The following is a 14,410-nucleotide window of genomic DNA, read 5'->3' as shown; positions in this document are numbered from 1 at the left end:
CGTCACAATCTGAACAAACTCCCCAGCGATGTGGCTGAAGAGACAATTTGGGAACATTCGAAAACAGACTGGATAGGATCCTTGATCACTTAGTTATTAATGGACACCAAACGAGCACGATGGGGCGAATGGCCTCCTCTTGTTTGTAAACTGTCTGATGTTCTTATGTTCTTATGTACTTGTCTATGACTAGTCTGTACTGGACTGTACTGGTCTGAGATGAATTCGGTGTGAGCCTATTTAACGATTAATTCAGATGTATGTAATTATTTCCCCAGATCATGTGTGGTGATTTGCACAAGTTCACCTGGCTGTTATTCGTGGTGATAGTGGGGTTCAGCTCTGGTGAGTCACGTCTCCTGACATTGTGTCATTAACAATCAACTACAGGTTTGTATTACTATTGTTATCTTTCAAGTCGGAAGCACTGCCCAAGGGTGAGGGGTTACTGTATAACAAAACTGTCGCAAGGGAGGAGGCAGCGAGCTGATGAGGGAGCCTGCCCCGAGGCGTACCGCTAGGCGTAACTCCAGACAGTAATCTCAGGGGCCCCGTAGGGCCACACCTGGGCCGCCCAGGAGCAAGGACCGCAGTCATGCTCTACTGGGAACTGTCTAGAATCAGCACATACAATGCGGGGCTAAAGAGGTTCACTTTTATGCCCTCCGCTTACGATAGCAAGGCTGGCTGCTCTACTAGTGCAGCTAGGAGCGAGGCCATAATCAACGTGTACAATATTTGGTGCGGGCAATCAAGCACTTGTGCGCCTTCCGCGCATTATCATGGCAGTGGATCCCTGATCCAAGAGGAGCGGGGCCACAGACCCACTTTAAAAACACAACATAATACACAGCCGGCTATAGAGAGTATTTATATACAGAGTCTATGTCTATGTATCGCGTGGGAGCAGGAGCATCATACTCAACTGAACATTACAGAGAGCAGAGCTTCACTGTGCTGACAACTTAAAATGTCGTACAAACGAACTATATACACACGGAGTGCAGGAACACAGGAGCAGTTGACACCTGCTGGTTAGACCAGCTAGCGCAGGGCAACATTAGCTCTACTGTGCTGACAAATGAACTATGTACACAGAGGAACATGAGAGCCTGCTCCAGTGCTCACCGCTGAGGACAGCAGCAGCGGACTCTTGCTCTATGGCACACAGCCAGTGCTTCCTTTTTCAGATAACCAGGGTTGCATTTGCAACCTATCATTATTATTTGCACATATATAGAGTCTCTCTCTCTCTCCCTCCCTCCCTCTCCCTCTGTTTTGCTTCCCACTTTGAAAGAAATAACTACAGCTCCTAAGATACTGTGCTTTCAGCCACAACACTTGTCAAGTACACCACTGCAATTGTAGTTGTTTGTGTCACTATTTAGGATGCTATCTGACCACAACTCCCATGATGCTTTGCTTTCCCACAACCATTAAGAAGGGTGCATTGTTTCATTCACCAGATACTCCACTGGTGAGCCTCTGTAATAACCGGACTTCTAGAAAAAGTAATTTATCTCCCTCCCTCCCTCTCTCTCCCTCCCTCCCTCTCTCTCTCTCTCTCTCTCTCTCTCTCTCTCTCAATTTTTCAATTCAATTCAATTCAAGGGTGCTTTATTGGCATGACAAACAGTTTCGTAGTGTTGCCAAAGCAGTTGATATTATATACATATATTGAAAAATAATAAAAGGTAAGAAAAAGGAGAGAAAAAAAATGAAACAATATAATAGTACAATATAATTTATAAATAAAATCTTAATAGACATGTACATTTACTTTATTTATAGTTTACAAGTTTACAGCTGGTGCTCATGTATGTTTTCACAGTGAGCCCCTCAGGCTGTGGCAGGGGCTGTGTGTCCCTCCCCCAGGAGGATAGCTATTTGTTTTTCATTTATCAATTCAGAAAATGATTTTATAATATTTATTAATTTATTAAAGAATGTGTCCCTTTGGCATATTTATTGCAGTGGAGGAGGAAGTGCATTTCTGTCTCGACCTCTCCTGTCTCGCAGTGACCACAGCGCCGCTCCTCTCTGTGTCCACCTCTCCTGTCTCTCTGTGACCACACTGTCCTCTCTGTGTCCACCTCTCCTGTCTCACAGTGACCACAGCGCCGCTCCTCTCTGTGTCCACCTCTCCTGTCTCTCTGTGACCACACTGTCCTCTCTGTGTCCACCTCTCCTGTCTCACAGTGACCACAGCGCTGCTCCTCTCTGTGTCCACCTCTCCTGTCTCTCTGTGACCACACTGTCCTCTCTGTGTCCACCTCTCCTGTCTCACAGTGACCACAGCGCTGCTCCTCTCTGTGTCCACCTCTCCTGTCTCACAGTGACCACAGCACCGCTCCTCTCTGGGCAGCCAGCTCTGCCTGTGTCGGCCTGTCTCTATGGCCAGGCTGTGGTCACTGAGCCTGTACTTGGTCAGGATCCGTCTCTGCTTCGTATCTCTGACAGTGAAGAGATACTCTGCCAGGGTGTATTCTCTATTTAGGGCCTGATAGCAATCCAGTTTACTTTGGGATTTGGTTTCATTGTTCCAATGTTCCTGAGAGGAGGTTTTGGTTATCTTTATGATTTGTTTGACTCTGATTGGGGGCAGGTAAGCAGTGCTGACCTGAAGCTGGTCCCTGTTCGCAGTATTAGTGGGGGTCAGAGCCATGAGCTTCAGGGCCAGCTGACTCAGGGGACTCTTTTCAGGGCTGAGCTCTTGGGTTTGGATGGCCTTGTACTGGAGTGAGTCTGACTCACTTTTCTTCAGGTGCATCCAGAATTTCAGTGCTCTTTTCTTTATATTAATGAGAGTTGGAAAACGGCCTAATTCTGCCTCTCTCTCTCTCTCTCTCTCTCTCTCTCTCTCTCCCTCCAGGCCTGTGGGTGGTGTTCATGACTCAGGACCCCACCATGTACCCCTCGTTCTCCTCCTTCGGCTTAACCCTGTTCTACGAGTTCCAGGTGGCCGTGGCCATGGTCAACTTGATTGTGATCCCCAATGAGCCCACCCCCGTCGTGGTGTTCGTGCTGTATGTCGTCTTCGGCATGCTTGTCTTCATACTGCTGTTTAACATGGTGATCGCCATGATGAACGACACACACCTCAGAGTGGCCGAGGAGAGGGAGGAGGTGTGGAGGGCCCAGGTCAGAGCGACGCACTGACACACACTGACACACACTGACATAATGAGACGCACTGACACACTGACACACACTGACAGAATGAGACACACTGGCACACTGTCTCTCTCTCTCAGGTCGTCGCCGCCACTCTCATGCTGGAGCGCCGGCTGCCCCGCTGGCTGTGGCCCCGGATGGGGATCAATGGGCGGGTCTACGGTCTCGGAGACAACTGGTACCTGAGGTAAGCTGGGCCCTGCGGTGACTGTGAGAGAGAGAGACACTGAGAGAGTGACAGTGTGAGTGACAGGTGTGTAGTGGCAGTTATGCATTGCGGTTGTTTCATGCTTACACAGATGCATACTATGACAACAGCAACACAATTAAACACAACTGCACAATGCAGTGATGCACAATACAGCTCCATCAGACATTCAGTATTGTTGTTATTATTATTATCATTATTATTCAGGGTTGATGAGAGGAATGACCAGGATGCACAGAATGAGGAGGAGGATGAGGTCACAGAGAAGCCAGACCCCACCCCCTCCGGGGCCTATGGGTTTGGCCCTGGCGTTGGCCACACCCCCTCCGGAGTGCCTCTCTTTCAACCCATATGCAGGGGGCGTGGCCAGGAACCGGACATCACCAGTAAGTCCCTGATGGGCTGGCAGCTGATTCGTCGGAGCACCCTCGGGTCAAAGGTCACAGATGAGAAGGGGCTGGAAGGGGAGACTAGTGTCTGATTGTGAGCTAGAGAGGAAGGGAGAGGGATGCACTGTACTGTTATGAAAATAATTAATTAATTTCAACGTTATATTTAAATGAAAATATCCCAAATTGTTTATTTTATCAGACTGATTTTCTGACGAACAGCACATTTGCATCAGTACTCACTCATTTTCATGCTCATTGTCATGTTTCTGAAACCTGCCCCCATTCATGCAGGGTTGCTCTGCCCCCGTTGAGCGCAGATTGTTCTGGACCCTCTGCCTTGTGCAGAGCGAGGTGTTCCCGCACTCCTCACAAAGTCCTCTAGAGCACAGAGCTTTAACAGCAACTCATTCCCCACACGGCAACACGTAGCACCTTTTCTGGGCAATCCGTAAGTGTCGCACATTCAATATTCGTCATTATATGAACTCGAGAAACAAGCGTGAAATAAGAGGACATACAGGTTTAAGAGGGATAGTCTGTGAAGATATTATTCTCCTTCCTTTCATGTTGGAGTTGCATGAGAATTACCATTCATGCTCCTGGTGATGATTAATTAACTACCAGTGGGCTCTTAAAGATATTCACTCTTCCGCTGTTCGCTGTCTTGAATCTAAACATCACAGGGGTTTGATACGCGTCTGCAGACCCTGTCTATGTCTAAAGTCATAACAACCTAATTCATGAATTAGTGGGATGGCCAGGGACATCCCAACCCAGGTGGAACTGTAACTCTCTTTCTGGAGACTGATGTAATGATTTTCTGTACACAAAATATGAACGCAATTAGATATTTGCATCAGACTAACAATATTAACATGCATATTTACTTTTGTTTTAATGACTTATTGTAGTCTCTAAAGCCCAGAGTACAGGCTTATATACCCATAATGTCTCTGACTTATTACTGTACCTCCTCTTGTATTGCTGGTTTAGTTGTCGCTTTAATAAAATCTGTAATTTTGATTTTCTGTGAACCTGAGTCTGTGTTCATTCTTTCTGATCAATTTGGCTCGGCTGACCAAGGTACTCCCATTTGCAAAGAGATTTAGTTTGTTGCCACTTTGTGGTCACTGACACTGCACTGTGTCTCTGTAGGTCTGTGTGCGTCTGTGAGAGAGACAGACAAACAGAGAGACAGAGATGGAGAGCGAGAGAGACAGGGAGACAGAGAGAAATATGTGAATATATATGTGTGAGAACCAGGGAAGGGGGTTGAGGAGATCCCACGGGTGCTCTATAGTTGTTATTTAAGGTTGAGGAATGAAGCACACAAAGACACACTCACTCACACATACAGACACAGACGCACACACTCATACAGACACACAAACACTCACTCTCTCACAGACACTCAAAGAATGGGAGTGTGTGTGAGTGTGTGTGTGTGAGAGAGAGAGAGAGAGAGAGAGAGAGAGAATGTGTGTGTATGATAGTACACATAAATATGATCTGTAGTGCGGTGATTTGGGAGGAAGCCAATCTGACTCTTACTCAGGACACTGTGCTCGGTAAGGAAGGCCAGTATCCGGGCGATGATGATACTGCAGAACACCTTCCCCAGGTTACTGCTCACACAGATGCCCCGGTAGATGTTAGGTTTGAATTTGTCCCCACTCTTATAGATTGGATGATCAGCCCCTGGTTCCAGATGTCAGGGAAGTAACCAGTACTGAGGACCATGTTGAACAATTTAAGCACAGCCTCCTGCAGTTGTGTGCTGCTGTGTTTGAGCATCTCAGTGCTGATGCTGTCCGGGCCGCAGGCTTTTCTGGGTGGAAGTGCCTGGAGCTTTTTAGGGTGATTGGAGCGTCAATTGGGTTTTGATTATTTTTAATTGATTGTTCGAGTAATTTCAGTTTTTCCCTGGTTTCAATTTGTTTGTGTGTCAGATCATTTTGTTGGATATCTTTATAAAGCTTTTCAAAGTATTTTTTTCCAAATGGTTCCGTTTTGTATTGCCAATTCGTGTTGTTTTGTTGAATTTAAATTGTTCCACATTTCCCAGAACTGGTTTTGGTCAACAGATTTCTCTATGTCTGTGAGTGTTTTGTTTGTGTGTTTCTGTTTTTTATTTTTAAGGGTGTGTTTGTAGTGTTTTAGGGTCTCACAGTACTGCTGGCGTAGTTCTGTGTCTTGTGGTTGATGATGTTTTTGATTGGATAGGTGCCTTAAATTTCTTCGTATTGTTTTACACTCATCATCAAAACATGTCTGTATGTGTTTTTGATTCTGGTTGATCTTTTTCTTAGTCTTTTTAAGATTTGCCATTGTGGCTGCAATTTGAAATATTTGATTGATATCATTTATGGCCAGATTTAGTCCTGTCACGTCAGGCTGGTACTGTGAGCTGAGGAAAGTGTTGATGATGTCTGTTATTTCTGTGGAACTCATTGCTTTGTTAAATTCCTCTGTGCTGTTTGGAGCCCATCTGTATGTTTGATTAAGGTTGTACAGCTTACTGGGCTGTGTCTGTTTGTTGCTGGCCTGACTTCTTCTTTTCAGGAACACCGTGATTTGGTTGTGGTCTGACAGGGGGGTTTGCTGCCTGACAGTGAATGCACTAATGAAGGAGGGGTCCATGTCAGTGAGGGCGTAGTCGACTACACTAGTCCCAAGAGCTGAGCAATACGTGAACCTTCCTAAAGAGTCCCCTATGATCCTGCCATTAAGGATGTACAGGCCCATGGCTTGGCCGAGATGCACTAACTCTCTCCCGTTCTTGTTCATTGCCCCGTCGGGGTTGTTCCTCTGGGTTGTGGTGGGGGTGAGGTACAGAGGGGCCTGGCCGAACACATGGCTGTTTCCCTGTGTGCATTGAAGTCCCCACAGAGCAGCACATTCCCCTGGGCCTGGAAATGGCCGATCTCTGTGTGGAGGGTGTTAAACAATTCCTCATTGTAATAGGGGGATTCAGAGGGGGGGGGTATACGCTGCACACAGGTATATATGGTTCTCGCGCTGGGCTATTCCCTTCTTAATTTGAAGCCATACACTCACACACACACTCACTCACTCTCACATACACACACTCACATGTACACTGTCACACACACACACACACACACTCACTCTCACACACACACACTCACACACACACACACTCACTCTCACACACACACACTCACACACACACACACTCACACGTACACTGTCACACACACACACTCAGAGACAATCATCGATTAAGAAATTAAATCAAAAGTAAATTTAATATTTCAAGTCTGTTATTCATATCTTGATTTTGTTCAGGCAGTCACCAAAAGTCACCAACGCCCCTCAGAATAAAGTCATGGTAGAATTCCCATAATTATTATTATTCATATTATTATTCATAATTATTATAATTATTATTGTTATTATTATTATTTTCTTTATTATTTGTATTTGCCATGCAGTTTAAAATGTTGAAACTTTCTCCCAATTCATAAATTTCTTCAGTCTGAAAATCCATGTTAAATGTACAATGAAGCCACTGTATATTAATACTGTACTGTACTGTATATATACACCTGTACTGTACTGTATATACACCTGAACTACACTGTACTGTATGTATACACTGTACTGTATTATATATCCTGTACTATGCTGAACTGTATATATACACTGTACTGTATATATATACACTTTGAGTGCCAACTATAGTATAGAATATAATTATACAGTGCTGTGCCATACAGTATTGTACAGAGCAGTACAGTATCATATAGTACAGTACAGTATAGTACAGTTCTGCATAGTACAGTATAATACAGAATCACATAGTACAGTGTAGTACAGTGTGGTCTATAAGTGGTGATCCTTTCCCAAATAAATAAATAAATAAATAAATACATGAATAAGTCAATAAATAGCTATTAATAAACAATAATAATGATACAGTAGTTTGCAGCACTGTTCCCTCCCTCTGTACACAGCACAGCCCATGTGACAAGAGAGAGGAGACAGGGAGAGAGGGAAGGGAGGGAAGAAAGAGAGGGAGTATAGAGGGGAGAGGAGAGACAGAGACAGGTGAGAGGAAAAACAGGGAGAGGAGAGACAGAGAGTAGACAGAGAGAGGGGAGAGGACAGACAGAGAGAGAGGAGACAGAGAGAGGGGAGAGGAGAAACAGAGGGAGGGGAGAGGAAAGGAGAGACAGAGAGGGGAGATGGACAGAGAGAGAGAAACTGACCCTATACTGCACAGGAAGTGACCGTGTACAGGCCAGTGTCCCTCACAAGACCCACTCAGTGGCTTCAGTGCAGTGCAATAGGCCCAGTCTAGCAAGTCCAACCAATGGGAGAGAAAAAAAAAAAAAAAAAAGGAACAACTACATTTCCCACAATGCATCTCCATGGGGAAGAAGTAGCCTCCTGCTCCCAAGGGCTGCTGGGAAATATAGTCTTCTGGTGACCGTGACAATAGCCAGCTGGTTCCTCCAGAGTCAAGGCAGTTGGAGGAGGAAGAAGGCAAACTCCATTTCCCACAATGCATCATTTTTGTGATGTTTTATATATATATATATATGTATTTTGTAATGTTCTCTGTTGCTGCTTCCAATCCTGCACTGTATCTCAGGGTCACATGGCAGTAGTTCAGTGCAGTTCAGTGTACAGTACACTACAGGAGAAGACTACATTACCCACGCTGCACTGGGGCAGAGAACAGCTCTCTGATACTGAAGTTGGGCACAGCCACAAATCCTCCCGGGAAATGTAGTATATTGTCCCATACAGTGTCTCCAGTATGGTACAGTACGATGCCAGTGAAACTACAATTCCCATGCTGCACTGGGTCAGAGAAATGCTCCACAGACACTGGGGGCCCAGCCACATGTCCTTCTGGGAATTCTAATTTATTTTTCATCGTACAGTGTTGTCAGTACAGTTCAGTCCAGTTCAGTAGAAAACCACATTACCCACGCTGCACTGGGGCAGAGAGCTGCTCCACAGAAACTGGGGACTCAGCCGCAAGTACTCCTGGGAAATGTAGATGACTCTGAGCACAGTGGTGAGCAGTTCAGTTCAGTGTAGTACAGTGCAGTACGAGCCAGGAGAGGACCACAGTCCCCATGCTGCACCTGGGCAAAGAGCTGCTCCACTGACACTGGGGCACTGCTGCAAGTCCTCCTAGGAAATGTAGTTTATTTCTCATACAGTATCACCAGTGCAGTTAAGTAGCATACAGTGCAGGGAAGCCTACAATTCCCATGCTGCACTGGGGCAGAGAGCTGCTCCACAGACACTGGGGGCCCAGCTGCAAGTCCTCTTGGGAAATGTAGTGCAGTGCAGTGCAGAGCAGTTCAGTTCAGTGTAGTGTAGTGCATGCAGGCTTGAACAGAATTAAAACTACAACCCCCATGGTGCCCTGTGGCCGAGGGCTGTAGCATTGACACCAGGGGCACAGCCGCAAGGTGTCATGGGAAACGTAGTCCTTTAAATATGCAGGGAGTTGTCCCGCTCGTTCGATCTTAGAGAAACACAGAGAGAGAAAGTTGTAATATAGTGTGTGTGTATGTGCGTGTCTGTGTGTGTGTGTATATCTGTTTGCGTGCACTACACTACCTTATAAGACACAACACTAAACTACACTACACTACAGATGCTATACTATACTATACTATACTGTACAATACTGCAGCACACAGGTAGGGGGATACAAAGAGACAAGGGAGAGAAGAAGAGAGAGATGACAGCAGAGATACAGAATAAGATGGAGAGAAAAGGAGAGGGGAAGAGAGGGGGAGAGGGAGAGAGCAAGAGGAAATGGAGAGAAGACAAGAGAGAGGGAGAAGGAGAGAGATTGTAATTCACAGATAGCTGTGTATTTCAAAAGTCCCAGGGAGTCTACACAGAGGGAGACAGTCTGTGTATCAATAATAATTATTATTTATATTAGTATTGGCATGTGTGTCTATATATATACAGATATGTACAGAGGTGTGTTGTGTAAAGGCATCTATTGATCCTTCAGCCGATCGAAATCAATCAATCAATAAATCATTGATCAGCTAAGGACGCTGAGAGCCTGATACAACATCAAATAATAGTAAAACTGTATTTTATGTGCAATGTGTTCTTATTAAATTATTCTTCAGATAGATTTCAGTTTTTTTCTCTTTCTCTCCTTCCATCTCTCTCTCAATGTCATTCCGGATTGTGTGGCTTCTCTCCTGTTGCCGTTCTCTTTCTGTTTCTGTCTCTCTCTCTCTCTCGCTCTCTCTCTCTGTCCATCTTTTGCTGTCATTCAATGCTCCCCCATCAGCCAGTGCATCAATTGTAAAATCTTCAATGTGTGTCAGTGTGTGTCAGTGTTGCTATAGTCAATTCAGTACAATACTATCAGTGTGTCTCTCAGTCTCTCAGTGTGTTTCTGTATTTTCTGCTCCTTCTCTCTCTCTCTCTCGTCCTTGAGATTCTGTCCATCGCTCTGACAGAGGTGTGGAATCCCTCCTTCCCTGGGGAAACAGAGAGAAAGATCCCCAATCACCAATAGTCGATCACAGGACAATTGCTGAAGGGCCTGAGCAATCAATCAAAGAAACAAATTGGAAGCAATATCGAATTCAATTAGCAAACTGATTAATAGTCAATAATCCTCACTTTCTAATCTATCAGTTTGTCAGTCTGTCAGTCAGACCCCATCTCTCTCTCCCTCATGATCAATATCTATTTCTCCTCTCCTCTCTTTCTCTCTCCACCGCTCTCTCTTTCAATTATATTCATCTGTGCTTGATTGAAATGACCATCGTAAATAGTGTTGTCAAAGCAAAAAAGTGAGTATATATATATATATATATATATTAGGGAAACCATAAGACAGTAGGAATAATAAGCAGGGGAGAGACTAATAATGATATGTGAGGAATAGGAGAGAAGGAGAAATAAAAGTAAAAATACACGACTATTATTATTATACATTAATGAATAGAAAAATGAAAGAGACATTTGAAAGAATGAAACATATGTTCTTACATTTATAACTATTTACTAAACGTTTATGTCAACTTCCTCTCCCTCTCTATCTGTCTCTTTCTCTCACTTCCTCCATTTCCACCTCTCTCCTCTTCTCTCTTCCCCTTTCTGTCTCTCTCACCTGTCCATTAGTTGGTCGCCGTGACAACAGCAGAGCCCTCCCCTGTCTCTTCCTCCTCCTGCAGGGACTGGATGGCACAGGAAGTGACATCAGAGGACTTCCTGTCAGTGACTGACTCCCCGGGCGCTGTTCCGGGGCTGTTACCCCCAGCGACAGCGACAGCTTCCTCCCGAGACGGAGTCACTGTTTCTGTCTCCCGACACAATGTGTCCTCTTCCTCTTCCTGTAGAGACATCAGCACCAGTGAGCGACACGCTGACTGACCGACACACTGCCTGACTGACACACTGCCTGACTTTCTCTCTCGCCGCCCTCCGCTCCTGTCTCCCCAGAGTGTCTTACCTGTGACGTGTCCTTCTCCAACAGAGGCTCGTTCTCCACCGACGGCTCCTCCCCGATGGCCACGCCCCCTTCCCCGACAGACATGCCCACGTAGCCGCCCACCTCTGCCTGATAGGCCTCCGCTGGTGCCACTCCCCACAGGTCCACCAATGGCGTGTGTGCGTGCGGGGCCTGCTGGCTGTGGATGGTGCTGTTGGGTGTGGCCTGGAGGGACTGTGTCTGACTCAGCCTGTCCAACTGCGCATACACACACACAGTAGTATTGTCATTATCAGTAGCTGTAGTTAGTAGTACTAGCAGTCTTATCCCAAACACTCCCTCCCACATACTAAACAACTAAAACCCAGAATGCCCTCTGCCCCCGCCCCTCACTCTGGCCCCTCCCCCTCCCTGACCTGCTGCTGCTGGTACTGCAGGATCTGCTGCTGCTGCAGATGCTGGATGTGCTGAAGCTGCTGCAGGTGTTGCTGCTGCTGCACAAGCTGTGGACCCGGCTGCTGGTGCTGCAGGAAGTAGGCGGAGTTCTCGTCGTAGGCCCCCCCCCCCCCCGCGCTGCCCGGCCCGGCGCCGCCCCCCACCACGTAGGAGCCTGCGGCGGGGGAGGCCACGCCAGACTGCTCGTTGCTCATGGGCTCCCAGGCGTCGGAGGAGCTGAGGCAGTAGAGGCCCTGCGAGACGTAGGTGTGCGGCCACACGTCAGCCGAGGAGTGGTGCAGGATCTGGTCTGTGGGTGGGGGGAGGAGAGGACAACGGGTGACATTGACACTCACATAGGTGGCCAGGGGTGGGGCCATTCGCAATCCTGACATATCTGTAGTCCCATTGCCGAAAACCCATGTGCGAATCAACACTCACGAGAACTACAACCAAGATCACCGCCACCATTGACCCTCATTGACAACCACAACTTATTTGTATTCCCGCTGCACAAACCCATACACAATCTACAACTTTAAAAGACTACCACCGAGAGCATCACCCCCATGGGCCCGCAGTGTCGGATACAACAGTTCCCATCCAAACATCCCAGGCTGACTTCTGGTCCCATTTATTGATATTATTCTTATTAAACCCATATTAAATCCAATATCCATACTGCTTCACCTGCCAGCCGCATGGCTCCTCTCTCTCTCGGCCTGCTGGGTGTCCCTTGCGTCGCGATCCTCTAGGGGGCAGCAACCTTTGTGTCAATTTATATCAATAGCTGCTCGTCCAGTCCCTGATCCTCTCCCCCATGGACTACTGCAACTCCCTCCTGGCCGGTCTGCCTGCAACTACTACCGCTCCAGCTCATCCAGAACTCTGCGGCTCGTCTGGTATTCTCTCTGCCCCGATTCACACACGCTACTCCACTGCTCCGCTCCCTCCACTGGCTCCCGATAGCGGCACGCATTCAGTTCAAGACACTGACCCTCACCTACCGCTGTCTCGACCACACTGCACCAAGCTACCTTCAGACACTCGTCTCTCCATACATCCCCTCCAGACCACTGCGCTCCTCCAGTGCCAGAAGACTAACTCTGCCTCCTCTCCACTCTCCCTCCTCCAGAGCCACTCCTTCTCATCCCTGGCCCCTAAATGGTGGAACGACCTTCTAGGAGCTGGTTCAGTGCCCCGCCTGGCACAGTGACTGCATTGCAAAGACACACAACCAGATTACTTGTTGACCTGGTTAGGGCACAAAAACGCAGCCTGTGTGAATCCTCCTAACCATGCTCTGATAGGTGTTTCTGCTTCGCCACACGCAGGGCTTCCCAAGCTGACCCCCTGGCGCTAGTGGATGACCTCACAGTTGCGCTTGTGCAAAACTACATCCTCATCAGCAGGGGAGATCTGCTTGCGTGTCACAGAAGGACGCCCCCGTCAGGCGTGACCTTGGTAATTACAACGGGACAGGAAGCCAGCCTGGGCAGTGTGGAATGGAAGTGTTGTGGCCCCGTGGCGGCCGGGCACTGACCGCGACTGGTGACGCTCTCCTGGTTGACCTCGCTCAGGTGTGCCACGCTGCCCTGGTTGGAGCCGGCACTCAGGCTCTCGCCGTCGATGGAGGACCAGGCCAGCAGCGTGGCCTCGGAGATCGCAAACTGCTGCATCACTCCTGAGAGAGAGGGGTGGGGGGGGAGAATGAGTGGGTGGCAGTTTTTTTCAGAACAAACAAAATTACATCATCGGTTATTCTCTTTCGATCCCTCCTCCTCCCTCCCCCTTTCCCTCCCTCTCATTCCTCCTTCTCCCTCTCCTTCTCTCTATCTCCCCCTTCCTTCCTCTTTCTCCCTCACTCCCCTCTCCCTCACTCCCCCACTCTCTCTCCCTCTCCCTTTCTCTCTCTCCCTCCCTCTCCTACTCCCTCTACCTCTCTCTCACTCCCATCCCATTCCCTTCTCTCTCCCTGTCCCCCCTCTCTCTCTCTCCCACTCCCTCTCATCCTTCCTCTCTCTCTCCCTCCCTCCCTCCCTCCTTTCCTCTCTGACCTGCAGCAAACCGCGCTTCCTTCTCCCCATCGCTGAGGTCAGAGTACGCGTCGTTCTCCAGCCGCCGCTCCCTCTCGCGGTGCAGATTGGTGCGGCCCACCCCCCCCCCGGGCCCTGCCGATGGCTTGCCCCAGCTCTGCCACTCAATCATGTGGGCCACCTTGCCCTGGGCCATGGCTGTGGGCTTGGTCACATGATCCTTCATGGTGCGAGACACACCTGTACACAGAGAGGGAGAGGGAGAGGGGGAGGGAAAGGGAGAGAGAGAGAGAGAGAGAGAGAGAGAGGGGGTAGGACAAAAGACAGGGAGGGGGAGGGAGAGATGGAGGCGGAGAAGGCAAAGGAGTGGCAGAGGAAGATGGAGAAGGAGAGAGAGGGAGAGAGAGAGAGAGGGAGAGGCAGAGGGAGAAGGTGAGAGAAGGAAGGCAGGCGGATGGCGGTGGGGTAGCAGAGGGAGGGATTGGAGAGAGACAACGAGACAGAAGGACAGAGAGGGGAAAAACAAGAAAGAAAATATGAAACAGGCAAGCAGACAGACTAACAGACTGACGGAACAATTGACCGACTGACCAACTGAGTGACTGCACTGAGACTGCGAGGAGGACTACAATTCCCATGATACCTTTCAGCAGCTTGTCTCTGATATTGATATGGCGATGCATTGTGAGTGATGGCGTTTTCTGGGTTT

The 14,410-nt window shown here is 48.0% G+C and overlaps 2 protein-coding genes across 3 annotated transcripts in view; one reads left to right on the top strand and one right to left on the bottom strand.

Moving 5' to 3' along the window:
- LOC136757473 (transient receptor potential cation channel subfamily V member 5) overlaps nt 1-4,808 on the top strand; it is a 40,498-nt gene extending 35,690 nt beyond the window's left edge. The window contains exons 13-16 of the mRNA XM_066712398.1: nt 279-345; nt 2,873-3,141; nt 3,255-3,361; nt 3,590-4,808. Coding sequence (XP_066568495.1) covers nt 279-345; nt 2,873-3,141; nt 3,255-3,361; nt 3,590-3,863 — 717 coding nt within the window. The 3' untranslated portion in view covers nt 3,864-4,808. The remainder of the gene's footprint in view (nt 1-278; nt 346-2,872; nt 3,142-3,254; nt 3,362-3,589) is intronic.
- A 2,216-nt stretch (nt 4,809-7,024) lies between these two features.
- Nucleotides 7,025-14,410, bottom strand: part of fam131bb (family with sequence similarity 131 member Bb) — a 19,553-nt gene continuing 12,167 nt past the window's right edge. The window contains exons 4-9 of one of the 2 annotated variants that reach the window (XM_066712396.1): nt 13,723-13,941; nt 13,209-13,349; nt 11,647-11,975; nt 11,252-11,488; nt 10,910-11,132; nt 7,025-10,271 (exon numbers count right to left, since the gene is read on the bottom strand). In XM_066712396.1, the coding sequence (XP_066568493.1) occupies nt 10,917-11,132; nt 11,252-11,488; nt 11,647-11,975; nt 13,209-13,349; nt 13,723-13,941 (1,142 nt within the window). In that variant the 3' untranslated portion in view covers nt 7,025-10,271; nt 10,910-10,916. The remainder of the gene's footprint in view (nt 10,272-10,909; nt 11,133-11,251; nt 11,489-11,646; nt 11,976-13,208; nt 13,350-13,722; nt 13,942-14,410) is intronic. The other variant, XM_066712397.1, reaches the window with a different exon arrangement.

The sequence above is a fragment of the Amia ocellicauda genome, chromosome 1 (genome assembly GCF_036373705.1).
Source record: "Amia ocellicauda isolate fAmiCal2 chromosome 1, fAmiCal2.hap1, whole genome shotgun sequence".
Taxonomy (NCBI): Eukaryota; Metazoa; Chordata; class Actinopteri; order Amiiformes; family Amiidae; genus Amia; species Amia ocellicauda.
Note: the sequence above shows the minus strand (reverse complement) of the source record. Positions and strands in the feature narration are given on the sequence as shown.